The sequence below is a fragment of the Ylistrum balloti genome, unplaced genomic scaffold (genome assembly GCF_031769215.1).
Source record: "Ylistrum balloti isolate Yb309-2 unplaced genomic scaffold, AGI_CSIRO_Ybal_v1 Utg370712, whole genome shotgun sequence".
In the NCBI taxonomy this organism is placed as follows: domain Eukaryota; kingdom Metazoa; phylum Mollusca; class Bivalvia; order Pectinida; family Pectinidae; genus Ylistrum; species Ylistrum balloti.
The window spans coordinates 119945-130809 of NW_026782425.1; the positions used below are offsets into that span (position 1 = coordinate 119945).

The window sequence follows — 10865 nt, forward strand, 5'->3', positions numbered from 1 at the left end:
TTACATAACCTTAGCTTGTTGTTATCATATACCGACCATAGCTCATTTTTAACTGATATAAATAGAAAGTAATTGAAAATCTAATGCATCAGACGGACCGGTCATTTAGATGACGAAATGTCACCGCTGTGATGGTGGGTGGGTGGGTGGGTGTCTGTGTGTCTGTGTGTGATTGTGTGTCTATATGTGTGTATGTTCTCAATCAAACACATTTACAGTATTAGATAGTAACCAAGGTGAATATGAATTAAGGTTTAAAGAATACCGTATACGATCATAGTGTACGACTGATGAAAAAAATTCCTGATTTCTTCAATTCCAAATCCGACTTATCAAAAATACGACATAGTAAGACACAAATCTCGGTCATCGAGGCTCGATAAATTTTAAAATCTACGACGGTGTTAAGAACTCCTATGAATGGAAACTAGTAAATGATCCTGATAGTACCTCACCTCACTGACCATAGTATGCTTCAAGACAAAAACATTTGCTGTGCCTCAGTCGGAAATAAAAATGATATAAATAAACTTAGTCAGGTATTGGTAACCCGCGTGTAGAGGCATATGAAAGTATTAAATGCTGGCGTTCAATTATCTTTGTAAACAAAGGAAATGCCGTATTCGCGATTGCATTTGCGATGTTCTATTTAAACTGACATATTGTTTGCTAAGTCCTCCAAAAAAAACTTCAATATCAACAGAGGTAAAGTATGATGATGTATCTCCCTTTCCTTAAAACCAACAATGAATGGGTCTTGATTCCCGTAGTTATGGGTACCGTAAGTATATAAAGGAAAGGCAGAAGGACCCAGGGTATACCGTGTCCAACACCAAACGTGCCAACATAGTCCGCCTTGAAACGTGCTATAAGGCTGAGACATGGCTGAACAAGAGGTTGATCTCCTCAATAGGGATCCAAATGGACTTAATGAGCACGCACAGGTGAGAGAATATTTAAATGTATTTTGTGAAATATCAAATATATAGTTACCGGTTTCCCTGAAATTCTGGGTTTGTTGTAAAATAGTTCAAGATATTTGGTTAGGAGGAAAACTGTTACAAGTTATTGAAGAAATCAAATTGGTTGGTCGGGTGGCTCAGCGGTAACGCACGAGCCTTTCACCTAACCGTTCGGGGTTCGATTCCTGTAACGGGCGTGAAGAGGTAGGTGGTTACCTGCCCGACCACGTGGGTTTCATACACCTGCTAAGTGTTTCATTTATTATGTTTCAATGGCATCTTTACTTGTGATAAATGCTACACATTTCAAGTAATTGTTGATATCACTGTTTTCTTTCTTAAATATCTACCTGTAATGAATGCTGTCTGCCTAATTCCAGATCGCTTTTGAAGATGTCCTCGGTGAGCCAGAAGGTTCCCATAGCATCGACTGTGTCTGGACCAACAGTTACAAGTGCTTTACATGCGGAAAGAACTGTTGCTACAAGTTCATGACAACTTTGTGCGGTATCTGTATCGGTCTGTACTGGGGATGTGAGTTCGCCATAATCACCTTCAATGCTGTCTGGTGCTGTACACCTACTCTTAAAGCCTATGGCATTGTCTGTGGAATTGTTCAAAAGTTCTTCGGTACATGCGTCACCTGCTGTTTGGCTCCTCTCTGCGAAACATTTGGATTAATATTCAGCAAGATTCAAATGACGAAGTCTTAACAGCACTATCGTCAATTTCACAACAACGACTCTTTCATGTCATTAACTAAATAAATCACACCAACTGTTAATCTGATAAAATCGCCTGCTGTTTGGGGTGTGAAACTCACAGATAAAGATCGAATGAAGAATGACAGAATTGGTGATGCTATAACAACGAACAGATCGCGACACTAAAGAGAACGTTTCCGTTCCACGCTACTTCTGTTAAACTGTTAACTCAACTAAGAGACATCAAGCAACTGTTTAGTCTTTGTACTATCACACTGTAGAACATTTTAATCTACAGTGTAGATCAGACCTTAAAATGTGATATATATTCTGTGTAATGAGTTATTTATTTATTAATCTATTATTCAATAAAGATCCATTTATGGCAATGCATGTTTTACGTCATCTTTTATTGAACATATCCCTTTAGCTAGTCACTCGGGTCGGATACAGCTTTTCCTTGCCATTACCCATGTTTTCCTAGAGACTGATACCCCTATACTGTATAAACAACTTGGCAGGTCATTCCTTTTTCACAGTATCATCAATTAATGTTTATTTCCTTTATATCACTGACGTTCTTCTTTGTTGATATTGATTTTTTCGTTAATGACATACACCTCCTACTTCACTTTTACTTTTGTCATAATTCGTATCATCATCGATTTTCCTTTTCGTCCTTTATCGATATAGCGTGGATGTTCTATTTAAACGATTGTTAGCTTAAACATCCACAGCTACGCACAGAAAGAGGGGTTTCTTAAATTAAGTGCCCGGATTGACCAATCTTTACATGGCTGTCGTCGCCTATCAAATGGAAGCGTTAACCCTTCTGGAACTCCTGGTCTTTTTCTCCTTGTACTTTTATCGTGAGCCTCCTTTTTTTAGTTCCTATTTTGCTTGAGTTAATTGAATTTGACTTTCAATTGAGATTCCGTTTGACATTTTGATCATTTTTTTTCTATTTTGTTTTTTCAACAACGGTCGATGTTTGATAGCACCGGTATATATCACTTCTTTCAGTGAAATGTCGTGCTTTTTGTATGATAAATAATATAGTATTTATAAATATTTTATCATCCGTACGAAAGATATTTCCATGCTCCGAGAATTACGGTTCGTTAGCACCAGATGACTTGGTGTCGCACTCTGATGAACCAGTTTTATAATTTAGTTATGAATGCATACATCGGGGATTTAGGTGTAAAAATGTAGGTCAATGAATAGATTAAATCCAACAAAGGACCAGTATACTGAATTTTATACAGTAAAAAGTATATATCAACCTAGATGATGCAGTTTAAATCGTTGTGGATCTACTGCATTTACTTCTAACACCAAACGGTATGGCCATTTACTGTGACGGAGCACTTATCAATACGACGATAGGTAAATATGCATTCGAAGTCACCCTGACTAATCATAGAGCGTTTAAATCCGGAAATGGATGTGTACGATTAAAGCTGGGAAATGTACAAGAAAAGGCAAAACAAAAGGTTACTTCAATGGTCGGATTACTCCATAATATGTTACCTTTATAGTCCTGAACATGTATTGAACATTGAGATGACATTCTATCATTTATATATATACATATTTAAGGACAATCGCCGCTTCAATCAGTTAATCAAAATCCGCATTTTGAAAGAAAAAAAAATAATAAGAATATCATTATGTCAGTAACTGAGATCGAACGTGCGACCGCAAGTAAATTCGACTCGCCAGGCAATAACGTCTTACCGTCTGTACCATACATACTGAGGTAGGACTAACACGGGAGTAACGTCTTACCGTCCGTACCATACATATTGATGTAGGACTGACATAGGAGTAACGTCTTACCGTCCGTATTTTAGACACTGATGTAGGAATGACACGGGAGTAACGTCTTACCGTCTGTGCTATAGACACTGATGTAGGACTAACATGGGAGTAACGTCTTACCGTCCGTACCATACATACTGATGTAGGACTGACATGGGAGTAACGTCTTACCGTCTGTACTATAGACACTGATGAAGGACTAACACGGGAGTAACGTCTTACCGTCCGTATTATACATACTGATGTAGGACTGACACGGGAGTAACAGCTTACCGTCTGTACTATAGACACTGATGAAGGACTAACACGGGAGTAACGTCTTACCGTCCGTATTATACATACTGATGTAGGACTGACACGGGAGTAACGTCTTACCATCTGTACTATAGACACTGATGTAGGACTAACACGGGAGTAACAGCTTACCGTCTGTACTGTAGACAATGATGTAGGACTAACACGGGAGTAACGTCTTACCGTCTGTGCTGTAGACAATGATGTAGGACTAACACGGGAGTAACAGCTTACCGTCTGTGCTGTAGACACTGATGTAGGACTAACACGGGAGTAACGTCTTACCGTCTGTGCTGTAGACACTGATGTAGGACTAACACGGGAGTAACGTCTTACCGTCTGTGCTGTAGACAATGATGTAGGACTAACACGACAATAACATCTTACCGTCTGTGCTGTAGACACTGATGTAGGACTAACACGGGAGTAACAGCTTACCGTCTGTACTATAGACACTGATATAGGACTAACACGGGAGTAACGTCTTACCGTCTGTGCTGTAGACACTGATGTAGGACTGACATAGGAGTAACGTCTTACCGTCTGTGCTGTAGACACTGATGTAGGATTAACACGGGAGTAACGTCTTACCGTCTGTACTATAGACACTGATGTAGGACTGACACGGGAGTAACGTCTTACCGTCTGTACTATAGACACTGATGTAGGACTAACACGGGAGTAACAGCTTACCGTCTGTACTATAGACACTGATGAAGGACTAACACGGGAGTAACGTCTTACCGTCCGTATTATACATACTGATGTAGGACTGACACGGGAGTAACGTCTTACCATCTGTACTATAGACACTGATGTAGGACTAACACGGGAGTAACAGCTTACCGTCTGTACTGTAGACAATGATGTAGGACTAACACGGGAGTAACGTCTTACCGTCTGTGCTGTAGACACTGATGTAGGACTAACACGGGAGTAACAGCTTACCGTCTGTGCTGTAGACACTGATGTAGGACTAACACGGGAGTAACGTCTTACCGTCTGTGCTGTAGACACTGATGTAGGACTAACACGGGAGTAACGTCTTACCGTCTGTGCTGTAGACAATGAAGTAGGACTAACACGACAATAACATCTTACCGTCTGTGCTGTAGACACTGATGTAGGACTAACATGGGAGTAACAGCTTACCGTCTGTACTATAGACACTGATATAGGACTAACACGGGAGTAACGTCTTACCGTCTGTGCTGTAGACACTGATGTAGGACTAACACGGGAGTAACGTCTTACCGTCTGTGCTGTAGACACTGATGTAGGATTAACACGGGAGTAACGTCTTACCGTCTGTACTATAGACACTGATGTAGGACTAACACGGGAGTAACGTCTTACCGTCTGTACTATAGACACTGATGTAGGACTAACACGGGAGTAACGTCTTACCGTCTGTACTATAGACACTGATGTAGGACTGACACGGGAGTAACGTCTTAACGTCTGTACTATAGACACTGATGTAGGACTAACACGACAGTAACATCTTACCGTCTATACTATAGACACTGATGTAGGACTAACACGACAGTAACATCTTACCGTCTGTACTATAGACACTGATGTAGGACTAACACGACAGTAACATCTTACCGTCTGTGCTATAGACAATGATGTAGGACTAACACGGGAGTAACGTCTTACCGTCTGTACTATAGACACTGATGTAGGACTAACACGACAGTAACATCTTACCGTCTGTGCTATAGACACTGATGTAGGACTAACACGACAGTAACATCTTACCGTCTGTACTATAGACACAGATGTAGGACTAACACGAGAGTAACGTCTTAACGTCTGTACTATAGACACTGATGTAGGACTAACACGGGAGTAACGTCTTACCGTCTGTACTATAGACACTGATGTAGGACTAACACGGGAGTAACGTCTTACCGTCTGTGCTGTAGACACTGATGTAGGACTAACACGACAGTAACATCTTACCGTCTGTACTATAGACACTGATGTAGGACTAACACGGGAGTAACGTCTTACCGTCTGTACTATAGACACAGATGTAGGACTAACACGACAGTAACATCTTACCGTCTGTGCTGTACACACTGATGTAGGACTGACATAGGAGTAACATCTTACCGTCTGTGCTGTAGACACTGATGTAGGACTGACATAGGAGTAACGTCTTACCGTCTGTACTATAGACACTGATGTAGGACTAACACGGGAGTAACGTCTTACCGTCTGTGCTGTAGACACTGATGTAGGACTAACACGACAGTAACATCTTACCGTCTGTACTATAGACACTGATGTAGGACTAACACGGGAGTAACGTCTTACCGTCTGTACTATAGACACTGATGTAGGACTAACACGACAGTAACATCTTACCGTCTGTACTATAGACACTGATGTAGGACTAACACGGGAGTAACGTCTTACCGTCTGTACTATAGACACTGATGTAGGACTAACACGACAGTAACATCTTACCGTCTGTGCTGTAGACAATGATGTAGGACTGACATAGGAGTAACATCTTACCGTCTGTGCTGTAGACACTGATGTCCGACTGACATAGGAGTAACGTCTTACCGTCTGTGCTGTAGACACTGATGTAGGACTAACACGGGAGTAACAGCTTACTGTCTGTACTATAGACACTGATGTAGGACTAACACGGGAGTAACGTCTTACCGTCTGTACTATAGACACTGATGTAGGACTAACACGGGAGTAACGTCTTACCGTCTGTACTATAGACAATGATGTAGGACTAACACGGGAGTAACGTCTATAGACACTCTGTACTATAGACACTGATGTAGCTTATTGTCTGTACTATAGACAACTAACGGGAGTAACGTCTTACCGTCTGTACTATAGACACTGATGTAGGACTAACACGGGAGTAACGTCTTACCGTCTGTACTATAGACACTGATGTAGGACTAACACGGGAGTAACGTCTTACCGTCTGTACTATAGACACTGATGTAGGACTAACACGGGAGTAACGTCTTACCGTCTGTACTACAGGCACTGGTGTAGGACTAAGGTGGGATTAACGTCTTACCGTCTGTACTATAGACATTGATGTAGGACTAACACGGGAGTAACGTCTTAACGTCTGTACTATAGACACTGATGTAGGACTAACACGGAAGTAACGTCTTACCGTTTGTGCTGTAGACACTCATGTAGGTCTAACACGAGAGTAACATCCTACCGTCTGTACTATAGACACTAAGGACAATGTAGGACTAACAATGCCATGTCTGTATGACCTAATTTCTATCTTGAATAATGTACTATAGACACATTCTCTCAAGGACAAGGTCCACGGGAGTAACCTTAATTTCTCTCTAGGACAATACCGTGTCTATATGACCTTATTTTCTTTTTATGACGTACCACGTCTTTATTTTCTAAATGGACATTGTCTTGTCTAGATTAATCAATCTAACAATATGACATTTCCGTATCTATATGATATTCTTTCTCATGATATTGTCTTGTTAGCATGATCTCGTACTCAAATAGGACATTGCCGTGTCTAGATTAGCTCAGTTCACACGAGGATCTTAACAAGTATATATAACCTTACTTACCCCTAGGGTATTGCCGTGTCTAGATTAGCTCAGTTCCCACGAGTGTCTTAACGAGTCTGTATGACCTAATGTACCTCTAGGATGTTGACGTGACTAGATTACCTCAGTTCCCACGAGTATCTTAACGCGTCTATATGACTTTAATTACTTCAGGATGTTGCCGTGTCTAGATAACCTCAGTTCTCACGAGTATCTTAACGAGTCTATATGACCTAATGTACCTCTAGGATGTTGCCGTGACTAGATTACCTCAGTTCCCACGAGTATCTTATCAAGTCTATATAACCTTTTTGACCTCTAGGATATTGCTGTATCTAGATTACCTCAGTTCCCACGAGTATCTTATCAAGTCTATATAACCTTTTTGACTTCTAGGATATTGCTGTATCTAGATTACCTCAGTTCCCACGAGTGTCTTCACGAGTCTATAAAACCTAATTCACCTCTAGGACATTACCGTGTCTAGATTAGCTCAGTTTCCACGAGTATCTTAACGAGTCTATAATACCTAATTCACCTCTAGGACATTGCCGTGTCTAGATTAGCTCAGTTTCCACGAGTATCTTAACGAGTCTATAATACCTAATTCACCTCTAGGACATTACCGTGTCTAGATTAGCTCAGTTTCCACGAGTATCTTAACGAGTCTATAATACCTAATTCACCTCTAGGACATTACCGTGTCTAGATTAGCTCAGTTTCCACGAGTATCTTAACGAGTCTATAATACCTAATTCACCTCTAGGACATTGCCGTGTCTAGATTAGCTCAGTTTCCACGAGTATCTTAACGAGTCTATAAAACCTAATTCACCTCTAGGATATTGCCGTGTCTAGCTTTTCTCAGTCCATACAAGTAAACTGACGAGTCTATAAAACCTAATTTACCTCTAGGATATTGCCGTGTCTAGCTTTTCTCAGTCCATACAAGTAAACTGACGAGTCTATAAAACCTAATTTACCTTTAGGATATTGCCGTGTCTAGCTTTTCTCAGTCCATACAAGTAAACTGACGAGTCTACATTGAAATATTTCTGTGATCTGATTTCATTGTTAGACGTCGTTCTCCGGAATACCGTCGTGCTAATATGATTTTAAAACCAAATTGGGATATTCAGACATTAGAAATATTTGTTAAGTAAAGACGATCGTGGGATAATGTATTTTCACATTAACTATTACTTTTTCATATCATGTCTATGATGTTCTTTTACATCCAGATCGCGATTTTTTTTTTCATTCGTTGTTAGATCGTTTTATTTGAAAATCGTGGAAATTTTAACCCGTGAAATTACCAGCTGTACAGTATTTTTTTTGTCGTACTTTTGCCGATAACGCTTTAGTTTGTGCAGTAGCAACAATTTGAAATTTTCACTAACACCTGGTCAAAGATCTGGTTTCTTAGACCGTTGACGACCGATCGCGAAATCTCGGAATTTGCGATCACTGTTGTAATTTAGTTCACTGTTATACGGAAGGGTTGATGGTGCTTAGTAATTCAAAGGGCTTGAGACTCAGTTGAGCAGAGATAGATACAAGAGCAGGAATAACATACCTTCACACGTAACCAATTATAGTTCTTGTTGCATTGCATGTCTGAACGAACAATCAATCCAAAATATATCTAGTGTTTCCTTCTCCAGAGGGATGGCGTCGTGTTTTTCGAACACCTTGTTAATTATTAAACGTATATTAAGTATCTAGCGTTTTAGCCTAACTTGTCCACGATTAACTGAAATTCTTGACTGCAACAGATACCAGGTGCTACAAATATACATATCTCCTTTCAAAGGCATTCCTTTTACTTCCTGATGCTCATTCTAGGTGATGTCACACTTTATTTAACACTTAGATTTCGGGAAACAATAAGACTTGACAGTAATGACAATGTGACAGGTACGAACCTGGAACGATCGATAACACTGGGATACCGTATCTAAGGCTCGACACCAACACTGTAGCCATGGCATTCAACAGGGATAAAACACAATGGCCGTGGTTCCAACAAGCAGTTGCCGAAAGTTGTCACAGAGTAGAAGAGTCGACTAAACCACAGAAACAATGAGCTGTAATCTGACAGACAGAGATCCAAATGACATCAACTCCACCACCAAGGTTAGATTGGTTTTTACCATCATTATTTATTAATTTTGCATTTATTAAGCAAATTTTTAATCATCAATAAAGTTGCTGAAATTCGAGACATCGTGATAAACATCGGGAAAACTTTTTCAGGTATTTCAAAACCAATGTTTTAAACCACCTAGTAGTGATGATATAATTCGACAACACCATAATATTTTGAGATTAAGTCTAAATTCAATGAAACCTAAAGTGAATTGATGACAACATAATATCTATTGTACGTGACCGAGATTTTTCAATGCATAAATTTAACTTCGAATCACGGATATTGTCTTCGAGTGATAAATAAGTACACATTTTCTCTGACAGGTTGCATTTGAAGATGTCCTTGCCGAACCAGATGGAATCCACAGCTGTGACTGTGTATGGAAGGCCAGTTACTGCTGTTTCAACTGTGGTAAAAACTGCGCCTATCGCTGCATGACATGTCTGTGTGGGTTGTGCATCTCGTTATACTGGGGATGTGAATTCGCATTCATAGCATTTGAGCAGATTTGGTGCGTGACCCCAACGCTGAGAATATTTGCTATCTACTGTGGAAGCTTCCAAAAGTACTTCACGATTATCGTCAATTGCTGCATGGCCCCTATTTGCCAAACCTGTGGTTTGTTCTTCAGTCAAATATCAGTCAACCACGGCGAAGGGGGTCAGAGGTCCACCTTCTAGCAGCAACTGTTCTGTAGATAAAGACGGATTGTGTGATCAGTTCGGCTCATAAGTAAGACTTACATTGCTGATTCTATTGAGAATAGTGCCATAACTGAATTTCAATTTCTGGAAAGTCTTGTGGAAAAGACAAGAGTTTTAAACAAAACAAAACATGTGCTGTTTACATCCTGACTATAACAACGGTTTCTGTATAATTGTAGCATTACTATTTAATCATACTTTAGCCTAATACTAAAATCATAATCACGTCCTATATGAATATGTCGAATAAGAGTGAAAAAATAATCATGAGATATAAAAATTACCGCACATTTAACAGCTAAAGAAAGTTCACGATGTGTTAGAAATGATAACATACACTGATTTACGTCTCCGGAGAACAACAAAGCTTGTTATGCATATCTGTGATACAAATCAAAGTAAGTGTTGTTTGTTGATATAATCATGTATAAATCTTGCATTGTGTCTATACTCGTAATTTTGATATATTAAAATCTAATGCTTGATTGTACTATACTTGTGTTTCAGCGTTTCTCGGTGTTGAGTATGAAGTGTTCCGTCGCTCTCTTAAAGATAAACATCCTCTAAAATATGTTCACTTTTCAACGTAAATTAAAAATTGAGTTAAACCTAAGTGTAAGTTTATTTTGATTTATACTTAATTTGACAACG

General features: G+C 39.7%; 2 protein-coding genes across 2 annotated transcripts; both read left to right on the forward strand.

The window, feature by feature from the left end:
* Positions 1–881: 881 nt before the first annotated feature.
* LOC132557721 (caveolin-1-like) lies at positions 882–1675 on the forward strand. Its single transcript, XM_060222243.1, has 2 exons — positions 882–944; positions 1343–1675. Exons 1-2 carry the CDS (start codon positions 882–884, stop codon positions 1673–1675), a joined length of 396 nt encoding a protein of 131 aa, XP_060078226.1.
* A 7765-nt stretch (positions 1676–9440) lies between these two features.
* On the forward strand, positions 9441–10190 carry LOC132557722 (caveolin-1-like). The gene is made up of 2 exons (XM_060222244.1): positions 9441–9494; positions 9834–10190. The coding sequence occupies exons 1-2, from the start codon at positions 9441–9443 to the stop codon at positions 10188–10190; spliced, it is 411 nt and encodes a 136-aa protein (XP_060078227.1).
* The last annotated feature ends 675 nt before the right edge of the window (positions 10191–10865 follow it).